The 14,181-nt window shown below is 39.2% G+C and overlaps 1 protein-coding gene across 1 annotated transcript; it reads right to left on the bottom strand.

Moving 5' to 3' along the window:
- Nucleotides 1-1,621: 1,621 nt before the first annotated feature.
- Nucleotides 1,622-2,581, bottom strand: LOC130867274 (olfactory receptor 10A7-like). Its single transcript, XM_057759062.1, has one exon. The coding sequence runs from the start codon at nt 2,579-2,581 to the stop codon at nt 1,622-1,624; it is 960 nt and encodes a 319-aa protein (XP_057615045.1).
- Between the last annotated feature and the right edge of the window lie 11,600 nt (nt 2,582-14,181).

Genomic DNA, 14,181 nt, shown 5'->3' with positions numbered 1-14,181 from the left:
GTCATTCCTTTTTTTTTTAATTGATAACCCTCTGCATTCAGTTAACCCTCTGTTGTCTTTATGTGTACGGGGAGGGGGCACCTACTGAGGCATGGGCAACCTCCTAGCAGTCATGTGTCCAAAAAAAGTGACCCTCCCTCCTTTAATAACCATCCACTGTCAATAGCTTCTCTACCAAGGATGGAGCCTTGGGATCTCCTGTCAAATTCGTGCTGATATTTCGATGGGCTTGATAGTATGCAGATTTTGTGTAGGTAAGCACAAGTGTTGTGAATTGATATGTGTAGCACTTGTGCCGTGACCAAAGTCCGCATTTCATAGCTCTCCTCTTCATTAGCCAGCTCTTAAGTTCTTTCTTCCCACTCTTCTGTTTGTTCCCTAAGCCTTGGTGGGGGGTGAAACAGATGTCCCATCTATGGCTGAGTACTCCAGTTTCTTAGCTCCCTATAAACAGGAATGTGGCTCTGTATTAACCACCATCCACTTCAAAAACAACTTTCTCCAATCAACGTTGGAAGCAACACAAACCTACAGATATAGGGCAGGGTGCCTTGCCCTCTCTTAAGAATGGAGGGGGGTGAGGAGAGGGTGTGTGGAGGGAGTGGGAGGGAAGTGGGAGGAGGGGAGGTAGTGGGAATTTGGATTGGTATTTTTTTAAGTAATAAAATGAAATAATAAAAAAATACATATTTTGAAGACCCTTTCACAGCATTATTATTTAGGTAACAATAAGCCTCTCCAGAACCTAGGATTTTCCCAGTCATGAACTTTTTGCCAGGTTTACTGTGCCAGACATAAAATTCATCCTGTGGAATGGGCCTCATATACAGTCAGAAACCAGTTGCTTATCCCCATAACTGGCATGTCATCAATGGTCTCATGCAGCTCTGAACATTCTATGCTACAATACCGACCCATCTGGCCAGATGTATCAACAGGGGTGTCATTTTCTTCAGTGGTATAGCCATTGATAAGCTGCCAGCAAACATTTCTCCATTCATACTCTTGCAAGTAAGCAAATATAATTAAATCCAGTGGGCAATAAATAAATAAGTAAATAAATAAATAACAGGGGGCTTGTTGGGAAGAAGCACTTCAGCGGAAAAAAGAAAAGGGATGAGAGAGACATGTAGGGTATAAATGGACAATATTCAGCACCCACACACACTAAATTTTCCAAGAATAAAAATATATAAAAACATCATTATAGCCTCAATAGAATCAAAATATGGATTATCCCTTTTGAATTTTATTAACACTTACTAATTATACATATTAACTGGTTTTAGAATTACATTTCAATGAATGGTTATGAAGCATAAGAAAAAACGTTTTTACCTCCTACGTTGTGCTCTTGGCAAAATTGGGTGTATCAATTACATATCACGTGCCTCACTACACATTCCTTCCTACGAACTAGCAAGTATTTATTCCCTACTGCGGTGTAAATATGCTCAAGGAAAACTAGATTATTCCAAGTATATTAAGAAAAACTCATCCTTAAACTAGCATATATTTGGAGTTACAATAATCATAACCTATTTTATTATGCTAGCCTTACTAAGACTTCCTTGGTGATTGGAAGGTTGGTTTTGCTTCAGATTGCTATCATTTCGATCATTTAAGTGAAGCTAAAATCACAGCATTGAATTCTTAATTTTCTCACAGCCTCCTTGACATCTTTGTTCTTGAGGCTGTAGATAAGAGGGTTACACAACGGAGTGACAACAGTATAGAACAAGGAGAAGGTCTTATTGAGAGCTGGCACCTGGGCAGCCAAGGGCACAGCATAGACCAAGATTAAAGTTCCATAAAACAAAGTCACAACTACTAGATGAGAAGAACAAGTGGAGAATGCCTTTTGCCTGCCAACAATGGAAGGGATATGTAAGACCACAGAAAGAATCTTCCAATAGGAGGCTAAAGTTAGTCCAAAAGGGACCAGGGTTACCAAGGATGTTAGACTCATGCAGACTAGGTTAACCAGGTAGGGATCAGAGCAGGAGAGCTTCTGCAGAGGCTTCAAGTCACAGAAGAAATGGTCAACTTCATTGTCTCCACAGAAAGTCAAGCTAGATAGCATAGCAGCCTGGAAGGCAGCCGCCACTGAGAAGCCACAAAGCCATGAGCCAATTGCTAGTCCCAGACTTAGGGTTCTGTGTAATAGTGTTGTATAGTGCAAGGGCCAGCAGACAGCCAAGTACCTGTCATAAGACATTACTGCCAGGAGATAACACTCAGTGCTTCCCAGGGCCCCGAAGAAATATAGCTGAGTTATACAACCTACCATGGAAATTGCCCTATCTTCCCGAAGTAAGTCCACCAGCATCCGGGGTACAATGTTAGACGTATAACAGACCTCCAAGCCTGAAAGATTTGCTAGAAAGAAGTACATTGGAGTCTGGAGTCCTTGTTGGGTGCATACCAGTGCCACAAGAAGAAGGTTACCAGAAACTGTGACTAGATAGACAATGCCAAATACCAAAAAAAGCAAGGGGCTCAGTTCCTTGAGGTCTCCAAATCCTAGTAGAAAAAACTCAGTTACCACCATAGTGGTATTTACTGGCCCCACTGCAGGCATATGTTCCTGAAACAGTCTTAGTTTCTCCATAGCAGTATGTCAGATCACTCTACAGATAAGGTTCCCCACGTGATCCAAGTCTATCAGTGATTAGAGATCTGAACTGGTGGGGCTGGTTTTTTTTTAATCTGGTTCTTATCAGAACCACTTAAGTTTGTCTTTGGAAATTGTTTCTAGAAATTAACTGATCTGTCATCTGAGCAGAGTATGAACCAAGAATGAAAAATCCAAAGAGGAAGACCCACCTAATAAAAATCTATTCCCCACCCTAAAGAAAATGTTATACTGTGAACAGGTTAATGCCAGTAAATCTAAAATAGCAAGTTGATACTCTCAAATTCACATTCAAAGGAGATACATAGAGACCAACCATGATTAGAATCTGAGGAAAACGTTATACTATGAGCAGGTTAATGCCGGAAAATCTAAAATAGCAAGTTGATACTCTCAAATTTATATTCAAAGGAGATCGACCATGATTAGAATCTATTGCTTGCACAGAAGAAATGTACAAGCAAAATACTTGCTAGATATGGACAATTTCAAGAAATGATGGCCATCAAAACAGTTCATATTTGCGGCCTTCTTGAATAAAGCATGAAATAAAGAGTGATACGCCATGCCTGTTGCAGAGAAACATTCCATCGTTGCTGTGGGACCATCCATGTTTGTTTGGAAATGCCATTCCTGATGCAGTTGCTTGAGAGAGAATGTTGTGGGAAACTAGGTGTTTACCCTAAAGGAGAACAAAGATTTTTATTTTCCCTAATACAATATTTTTATTAGTCATTTGGGAATTTAATACAATGCACCCCAATTACACTCACTTCCAAATCCAAGGATTTTTTTTTGGGGGGGGGGGTTTTCGAGACAGGGTTTCTCTGCGGTTTTGGAGCCTGTCCTGGAACTAGCTCTTGTAGACCAGGCTGGTCTCGAACTCACAGAGATCCGCCTGCCTCTGCCTCCCGAGGGCTGGGATTAAAGGCGTGCGCCACCACCGCCCGGCTCAAATCCAAGGATCTTAATTTTTAAATATTGCCTCATAAAATGCTGTAATTTAGGCTTGGGAAGGAAACCTAGAAGATGGCATTTTAAACCACTACTTAGATTCATATTACACATATCTAAACAAACACATGCTTGTATGCACTTACAAATACACATACATTTTGGTGCAATCACACATTCAAAGAGAAAAGGCACATATATAATCTTTGTTCTCACTTCAAATTTGGGTTTATGATGTCAGTCAATTGAAATATTGCTCCATAGGACTTGCCTGACATTTGAAGAAAATGACTATCAGGTCACCGGATCTAAATAAACAGGCTTTCCATATGTATCAGCAACTAATCTATTTCTTCAACTTTGTTATTGGTCTGCTTGAGAAGGCAGTGTTGGGAAAATGCTGAAGCACATGACCTTCAAAGCAACACTGTCTGGACCCAATCTCACCCTCTCAGTGTACTGACTGTTTAACCAGCCAAGTTACTTGACCTCTCTTGAGCCTCGGTTGTTTTATTTGAGAAATACATGTTATTAGGGGAGTGTCTGACACATGACAGTACTAAATAAGCATTAAATATTTTTGTTTACATGGGAAAAGTATTGAGAAAGTATTCCCATGGAAAGATTCACCATCATTACTAATCACTACATAGTAAAAATTTAAAAAGCAATATAAATGCACAGAAGAAAAATTGTTTTTTTACTACTTTAAATTTTTATTTAAATTTATTTTTTTATTGTGTATAAAGCTGTACCGTAGTTCATGTGTGCAGATGAGGGGACAATTTGTGCGAGACTGTTTTTTCATTTTTCCACGTGAGTCCTAGGAATCAAAAGGAGGTTATTGGGCCTAGGAGCAAGTGCCCTAATCCACTGAGCCATCTCACATATCCTTTTATTACTTCTTAACTACTAGCCATCACTACTTAATTTTAACACTCAATTTAACCTCAACATACTTTCAAATGCCATTAATGTAAACTTATGCAACTCCGTAAGGCTTTAATGAGATCATGTATATAATGGGCCTGCCATTTAGAAAATATTCAATAAATCATGTCAGAACAATACTAACAATTTTCCTGGATCATCAAATGACCATGTAGGGGATATGTGCAGTTCTCTGTGACTCAAATGGGCCTGACCTTTCCACCACGCAACTGAACATAAAGCCTACTATAATTTACATGTGTCTGTATCTATCTGCATGTGTGTTCTTTGGTTTTGTGCAAAGGGAGTTTAGAAAATTTTTCTCTGAGTTAAAAGGCCAGCTCTCCGCAGTGCTCTTGTACCTTTTAGCTAACTATTTTCTTCCATCTCCATTCTGTACCAATTCCCCCACCACCAACACACACAAGCTGTGGGCACCCACACTGCTCTCTTTGTTCTTTTGCCTCTCATTCTTGTCCAGCTCCTGACCTTTGATTCAACCTCCTCTTTGAGGAGGAACTCAGGGTTTTCACTGGATGTTCTCAGCACAGGCTCTTGCCTCCTCTTCAAAAGCTTTGGCTGACTCTCATTCTCCATGGTTGTTTTTTCCAAAACTGAAGCCACCATTAACCATTTCTTTTAGCAATAAATTCTTAACCAATTCTGTTGCCACTTTCCCTTCTTCCTGAACGTATTTTGTTGTTGGCTTGTAACACTTATCACACATATCATATACTATTAATACATTAAACTGAATTCTAATAATTTGCATTTCTAATCCACAATCCATGAAAGCAGAGATGTCTCTTTTTTACTCATTAATGAATCCCCCTTTCTTAGAATATTGCCTAGCAGAGAGAATACAGAATGAATATTTCCTTTATAATGTGATAAGGTAGTATGATCAGATAAATAGGACTTTGTCTTTTAAGTGAAACAGAACTATGTTCCTATCTCAGGAATATCTCCACATGGGACCTGGAACACTTCGTTATATTCAGTGTGCCTCTATGTCCCCATCTATTAACTAGAAAGCTTCACAGACCTCTTATAACTCTAAGTCTCCATTTACTTTTCTAGAACATGTATTTCTAAACTTTTTATTTTTCCTAAAGGCTGGAAAGTAACATTTAAAGATCTGGGAGCCAACCTTAGTATTTGTCATAAGAATTTTTTAAATGCTATGATCTTTAGGAAGCAGCATAGATAATAATAAAAAAAAGAAGGGTGGTGGTGATTATGTTCTACTGAAAAAATATTTACAGGCTGGCCAGATGGCTCAGTAGGTGAAGGTGCTGACCTCTAAGTCTGACAACTTGAGATAAATCCTGGTACCTGTTATAAAAGGAGAGAACAGGAGTTTTCCTCTGACTCACACACACATGAAATGCACAGTGAAGTTTTTAAACGAAACCTTGAAATTGAAAATGGTCTTAGACCTCTTGTAGCTGAGTATAGGCATAGTTGCCTATCAGAAATCCATGGTCACCTTTGCAGTTTGGGTAAACCAATGAGATATGAACAAAATGTGATTCGGAGCTGCTAGAATGTTCCCAAAAAGGGGAGCTCTACTGTCTGGCATGGAGACCCGTAATTAGGAGTCTTATCATGCAGATAAGCTATGTTTCTATTTTGTTTGATACTAAATATTCTGAGGTCTTTGTTATAGCATCTTAACTTACCTTAACAAACAAGTAAGTTTACCTACCTCCAGAGATAGTATGATTAGTCAGTGCAGTAGGCCTTGCAAAACACTTAGTATCATAGTTAACACTAAGTAAACAGATTATAAACAGTATGATATCTATTGCTAGTAACTTCATCTTTTCCATTTGTTTCTCATCTGTGGTATAGCCCAATTTTGTGTGTGTGTGTGTGTGTGTGTGTGTGTGTGTGTGCTTCATAATGACAACTCAGTCAGCAGGTAAGAGTCTACATATATGGCAGTGGTCCCATAAGATTATAGTATAATGCTGTTTATACTACCATCTTAGTTTATGGAAGCACACTTTATGATATGGCATAATAGTGGAATCACCCAATGATGTGATAGGCAGCAGAATATTTTCACATTATTAAATAGCATGACTTCTAGTTTATCCATACTAGATTTGGGTTCATTTAAGACTCCGTGCTTAGGCAGGTTCATATAGCTCTGAAAAGGTTTTCTTCATGGACTCAACAACTTCCCCCTTACATAGAAAGGGAAATTAAACCAAATTATCCAGATTTTCCTTTGTTCACACAATTAAAATACCATCCTTGATTAAATATGACTTTTTATATTCTTCACAAGCTAGATAAGAAACCAGTATTCAAACTTTGGTTTATATGGCTAGAATGTTGGGCTATATTTTCCTACATTTCTGGTTGTCAAGACTTGAAGGGGTCCCACTACTGGCATCTATGGATAGAGGCCAGGTATCTTGCTCAGTTATCTACAGTGCACACAGGACAATGCCAACAGCACATAATTTTCTAGTCTAAAATATAAATGGTGTCAATTTAAAGTCACCTTGCCCTACAGGTATATAGACAGGGAGAATTTCCAATTTTCATACAGATTTTTCTGGAAAAATCAATCTGCTATTAATGTAACTCTGGTTGAAGAATGATTCTAGCTTTATTTTCTTACCTCTTCTTTTACACATTGCTTCGTCCAAAGAAAAAGGTCTATCTATCCGGTCACTTGAATTTGAGTAAGACTGTCATCATTTTCCTCTCTGAGATTCCAGAGCACAGCAGAAGAGAGTAAATAAGACACAGAAGCTGGGTTGTTGTCTCAGGTTCTAATTAATATTTTGCCACTTAGTAATGGAGCAGCTACTTACATGGTTATTTAACACTTTGGGAATTTCTGACTACAGCACGTTTTGTTGAAAACACTTTTATATTACACAAGCATATTTTTGTTATGGCTTACAATAGGACGATCAAGAGAAAATTTTCAAGTATAAAAAATATGTTAAAATGCTGTAGGCAAAGTAGACATGAATATACATTCCAGAAATAAAGTCAAAGGTTGGTGGTAAACACTTGACTTATGAATTTGTCTGTTTATATTTTAATACGTGACTCTGTGTGTTAAACCCTGATCATATCCCGTTGACAATCACTGAAGATATTCAAAGAATGATGCAAGAGTTTAATTTTAAACTGCCAATATTTACAAGGTTAGAGAAAGTATACAGTGTGTACATCTATTTGAACTCACTCTGAGAAGAATTCCCAGGCATCAATTTAAAAACGTGCAGGGACAGAGCAGAGTAAGGCACAAAGTTGAAAGAGCCAGGTTACTGTTGAATCCCCTCTGTGTTATTTCCTGCTTGATGGATAAAAAAACAGAAAGAGGAAAAAAACCCAGTCACATAGAGATGTGATTAAAACGCAGCACAAGTCTTGTTGCACAAGACTGCCTCTCTCCAGCCCCCACTCATCCTGCCAGCTAGCTTCGAAGTGTTTTTTTCCCCTGTTCAAGAAGTTCTTCATGCTCCCCCAGCCTTTCTTTCAAACCAATACCTATTTTTTCCCCTTTTATCAAATAATGACTCTCTTAGTCATCGCTGCAGGTTTCCTGGACTTGTACAACCTGCTTATGACTCAACCTGCTTTTAGCGAGTGGGCCTCTAGATACAATCCATGATTATTAGACAGAACTTTGAAAAATAAATTCAAAAGAAAAGAAGTTTTAAAATGGAGCTATTGGGTTGCATGTGTATGTGTGTACATGCATGCACACACATGCCTGTGTACACACAGAATCTGCAATCACAGAGAAGTTATCCTCCCATGCCAGGATGACTATTAAAAAAATCAGTCAAGCAAATTAATCTTATTTCTTGTTTTTTTTCTATTTATTTATTTATTTATTTATTAAAGATTTCTGCCTTCTCCCCGCCACCACCTCCCATTTCCCTCCCCCTCCCCCATCAAGTCCCTCTCCCTCATCATCCCTAAGAGTAATCCGGGTTCCCTGCCCTGTGGGAAGTCCAAGGACCACCCAGCTCCATCCAGGACTAGTAAGGTGAGCATCCAAACTGCCTAGGCTCCCACAAAGCCAGTACGTGCAGTAGGATCAAAAACCCATTGCCATGGCAAGTTGTGAAATTAGTGTGTGTTCAGTTGCCAAGGGATGAAAATTAAGATGCATATCCAAGCATAAACACACACACACATACACACCCACACACAAAGATGGAAAGACAGAAACAGAAATAGAGAGACAGAGAGAGATAAAGACACGCAGAGAGACAGGGACAGAGTGACAAGATGGTGGAAATGCAGTACGGAAAGAAGGGTACCCTTGATGTCACTCACCAGCTTGATCCTGCATTCATACTGATGTCAGGAAACACAAGCTTAACATAGAAATGGCAGACAACAAAATGGTTCACATGCATCCAGACTGGTTTACAGAACATTGCACTACCCTGGGTTCCAGACTGGTAAAAGTCAACCATTTTCCTAGAAATCTGACCCCCCACTTGGTCCTTCCTTGTCAGGAAACAACTTATCTACACCTTTAACCAAGGGAAGAGATCTTCCCTTAAGTCCTTCCCAAAAACCAATGTACAGATAGTGATTTTGCATTCCTATTGATCCTTTAGAAGCTGTGTGGTCTTGAGTGATATCCTTAACCTATTTGAGATACAGTTTCTTGATCATTAAAATAAAAATAATGCTATCTTTCATAACAAATGTACAAAATGAATGGTGGGGCTTTAATGAGATATCGTTGTAATGTTAAAGTACTATACAAAATACATTAAAATAATCATGTTATTAATATTAATATTTCCTCTTCATTTATTTATTATTTTATGTGGGAAGTACACTTGTCATGGCATTGTGTGATGGTTAGAACAACTAGCATTCTGGGGATTGAACTAAAACCACAGGTTCAGTAAGAAACCATTTTCTGAGAGAGAAGACCTATTCTGGGTTTGATAAGTTGTAATTATTCGAAACAAATCAAAATTAGAATTCCTTTCAATTCTACTTTTATAGCCTGTTCACTGATTTCCTGCAACTTGGATCTGCCTTTTTCTGGATGTAACCTTTGCAATCATTGAAGAAGTTAATGTGGTCCTATTCACCCCCAAATACCAATCAGCTGAAAAGCACTTTTATAGAGTGAAAAACTCCATCAGCAGTGGCCTCATACTCTGTTCTCAACATTATTGTCTGTGTAACTGATGTCTATTGCCCCCTTTGGAGGTTGTTAACTCATGGAAATCATGTTTGTTGAGTCTCAAAAAGTGAAAGGAAATGTTTGGATTTGCTCTTGTATTCCCCATGCCAGTCAACACTTAACACCCTTTTGATGTGCTCATGAATAAGTGGCTGAAAATCTGTCATAGATGTTGTATTCCTTAAGCAAGAGAGCCCAAGGTCCCACATCCCTCCCCATGGTGCACACTGGATGGTGCATACCTGATGATGGCCAGGACCCAGACTCATGATGCAGTCCATATTGACAGAGCACCTTGCTTTATTTCTCTTCTCCTATAAACGTCCAGGGTTTAGCTGAAGAGATGGCTTAGTGGTTAAGTGCACTTGATACTCTTCCAGAGGACCTGAGTTCAGTTCCCAGCACCAATATGGCAGCTCACAACTGTGTGTAACTCCAGTTACATGGGATCATACATCCTCACACAGACAAACATGCAGGCAAAACACCAGTGCATACTAAATAACAATAAATAAATAATTTTAAAAAAACCTTGGGAGCCACTTTCAGCAACTGATGTATGTTTTTTCTCTCTCTCTGTTTCTCTCTCTTTCTCTCTCTCTCTTGTTTTTTTTTTATCAAGGATTGAGGCTAGAGGGAATTAAACAGACTTATTCTAATTTCTCTTTTAGACAACCTAGTAATGGACCACATATGTACTTACTAGGTTCTAATGTTGCAGTTCTAAATTCATTAAAAACTTGTTTAAATGTAGTATCAGGAACAAGACAAGGCTGTCCACTCTGACCATAGCTCTTCAACATAGATTTTGAAGTTCTAGCAATAGTAATAAGACAACATAAGGAGATCTAGGGGATTCAAATCAGAAAGGAAGAAGTCAAACTTTTGTTATTTGCACATGATACGATAGTATACATTAGTGACCCCCAAACCTCTACCAAAGAACTCCTACATCTGATAAATAACTTCAGTGAAGTGGCAGGTTACAAGATCAACTCAAAAAAAAAAAAATCAGTAGCCATCCTATACACAAAGAATAGAGAAGCAAAGAGTGAATTCAGAGAAACTTCACCTTTTATGATTACCACAAAAAGCATAAAGTATCTTGGGGTAACTCTAACCAAGGAAGTGAAAGATCTATTTGACAAGAACTTTAAGGCATTGAAAAAAGAAATTGAAGAGGACACCAGAAAATGGAAAAACCTCCCATGCTCTTGGATAGGTAGGATCAACATAGTAAAAATGGCAATTCTATCAAAGGCAATCTATAAATTTAATGCAATCCCCATTAAAATCCTAACAAAATTCTTCACAGACCTTGAGAGAACAATAATCAACTTTATATGGAAAAACAAAAAAACCAGAATAGCCAAAAACAATCTTATACAATAAAGGCACTTCTGGAGGCATTATCAACCCTGACTTCAAACTCTATACAGAGCTACAGTAATAAAAACAGCTAGGTATTGGCATAAAAACAGAGAAGTCAACCAATGGAATCGAATAGAAGACCCAGACACTTGATTTTCGACAAAGGAGCTAAAAGTATACAATGGAAGAAAGAAAGCATCTTCAACAAATGGTGCTGGCATAACTGGATGTCAACCTGTAGAAGAATGAAAATAGATCCATATCTATCACCATGCACAAAACTCAAGTCCAAATGGATTAAAGACCTCAATATCAATCTGAACACACTGAACCTGGTATAAGAGAAAGTGGGAAATACTCTACAACATATGGGCACAGGAGACCACTTCCTATGTATAACCCCAGTAGCACAGACAATAAGGGCAACATTGAATAAATGGGACCTCCTAAAACTGAGAAGCTTCTGTAAAGCAAAGGACACTGCCATTAAGACAAAAAGGCAACCTACTGATTGGGAGATCTTCACCAACCCTGCATCAGAAAAAGGTCTAATCTCCAAAATACATAAAGAAATCAAGAAACTAGACGTTAAAATGCAAATTAACCCAATTAAAAAATGGGGTACTGAACTGAACAGAGAATTCTCTTGTAGACCAGGCTGGCCTCGAACTCTCAGAGATCCGCCTGCCTCTGCCTCCCAAGTGCTGGGATTAAAGGCGTGAGCCACCACCGCCCGGCTTTTTTTTTTTTTTTTTTTTTTTTTTAGTTTTTTGAGGCAGGGTTTCTCTGTAGCTTTGGAGCCTGTCCTGGCACTAGCTCTTGTAGACCAGGCTGGCCTCGAACTCTCAGAGATCCGCCTGAACAGAGAATTCTCAACAGAAGAAGTTCAAATGGCCAAAAGACACTTAAGGTCATGTGCAACCTCCCTAGCGATCAGAGAAATGCAATTCAAAACATCTTTGAGATACCATCTTACACCTATCAGAATGGCTAAAATCAAAAACACCAATGATAGCCTTTGCTGGAGAGGTTGTGGACTAAAGGGAACACTCATCCATTGCTGGTGGGAATGCAAACTTGTGCAACCACTTAGGAAATCAGTGTGGCAGTTTCTCGGGAAATTCGGGATCAACCTACCCCAGGATCCAGCAATACCACTCTTGGGAATATACCCAAGAGATACCCTATCATACTACAAAAGCATTTGTTCAACTATGTTCATAGCAGCATTATTTGTAATAGCCAGAACCTAGAAACAACCTTGATGCCCCTCAATGGAAAATAGATAAAGAAAGTGTGGAATATGTACGCATTAGAGTACTACTCAGTGGTAAAAAACATTGACATCTTGAATTTTGGATGCAAATGGATGGAAATAGAAAACACTATCCCGAGTGAGGTAACCCAGACCCAAAAAGATGAATATGGTATGTACTCACTCATTAATGGATTCTAGCCATAAATAAAGGTGATTGAGCTTATAATTAATGATCCTTGAGAAGCTAAATAGGAAGGTGAACCCAAAGAAAAACATATAGTTATCCTCCTGTATATCGGAAGTAGACAAGATTGCCAGGCAAAAATTGAGAGCTTGGGGGTGGGGGTTGGGTGGGAGTAAGGGGAGATAGGAAGAGAGAAGAAGGGGAGGATGGGGAGAGCGTGGGGGATTCGGATGGTTGGGATGGAGGAAGAGTGGATATGGGTGCAAGGAAGTAGATATCTTAATTAATGAAGCCATTTTAGGATTGGCAAGAGACTCGACTCTAGATGGGTTCCCAGGTGTCCAAGGAGATGTCCCCAGGTTGTTCTTTGAGCAGCTGAGGAGAGGGCGCCTGAACTGGCCCTATACTATAGCCACATTGATGAATATCTTGCACATCACCGTAGAACTTTCATCTGGCGATGGATGGAGATAGAGACAGAGACCCACATTGGAGCACTGGACTGAGCTCCCAAGGTCCAAATGAGGAGCATAAGGAGGGAGAACATGAACAAGGAAGTCAGGACCATGAGGGGTACGCACACCCACTGTGATGGCAGGGCTGATCTAATGAGAACTCACCAAGGCCAGCTGGACTGGGACTGTTGGAGCATGTGATCAAACCGGACTCTCTGAACATGGCTGACAAGGAGGGCTGACTGAGAACCCAAGGACAATGGCACTGGGTTTTGATTCTACTACATGTACTGGCTCTGTGGGAGCCTAGTCTGTTTGGATACTCACCTTCCTAGACCTGGATGGAGGGGGAAGGATCTTGGACTTCCCACAGGTCAAAGAACCCTGACTGCTCTTTGGACTGGAGAGAGAGGGAGAGGGGGAATTTGGTGAGGGGGACGGAAATAGGAGGAGGGGAGAAGAAGAAAATTTGTAATAATAATAATAATAATAAAAGATGCAAAAAAATAAACTAAAAAATAAATGCAGTGGGAAAAATATATTCTCCAAAGTCACAGAAAGAAATACACTCCTGTGTATTTCCACACTCATATTAAGAAATAGTTTGTTTGTGTCTATTCTCTATTCTTGTTCTTGTTGTTTATTTTGTTATTTTTTCCTTTGTTATGCTGCTTGTTCTATGCTTCCTTGTCTTAATTAAGCACACCTCACTTCCTCTCCACAATATTGGTTAGAAGAGAGAGTAGGGGAGTCCTTGAGCTGTTCGAGCTGCAAGGCCCTGTCAGTTGTGCCTCGGTTCCATTTGTCTTTGTATGTCAATCTGGTCTTCTAAAATCTCAAAGTAAATCTCTTCTTTTGCAAAAATATTAAATACTTGCAGTTAAAGAAAACTAAGAAGTATAAGCAGCAGGCCATTGTATATATAGGATAGAGAAACAGTAACGCTATAAATTGCCAACCCTATGATAGGAAGAGTGGTGTCTAGGCTGGTTGTATTGTTAGTTAATACTGAGACATTCTGCATACTCAGTAAATATCTTGAGGAAAGATAACATTGAGGAAGAAAGGAAAAAAGGAAGCAATGGAAGGAGAGAGGAGGAAGGTAGATAGGGAGGGAATTTCTAAGTAAACTACCTAAAGTTGTATGATATGCTGTGCAGTGGTGGCACATGCCCAGCACTCAGTAGGCAGAGTCAGGTGGAT

The sequence above is a fragment of the Chionomys nivalis genome, chromosome X (genome assembly GCF_950005125.1).
Source record: "Chionomys nivalis chromosome X, mChiNiv1.1, whole genome shotgun sequence".
In the NCBI taxonomy this organism is placed as follows: domain Eukaryota; kingdom Metazoa; phylum Chordata; class Mammalia; order Rodentia; family Cricetidae; genus Chionomys; species Chionomys nivalis.
Note: the sequence above shows the minus strand (reverse complement) of the source record. Positions and strands in the feature narration are given on the sequence as shown.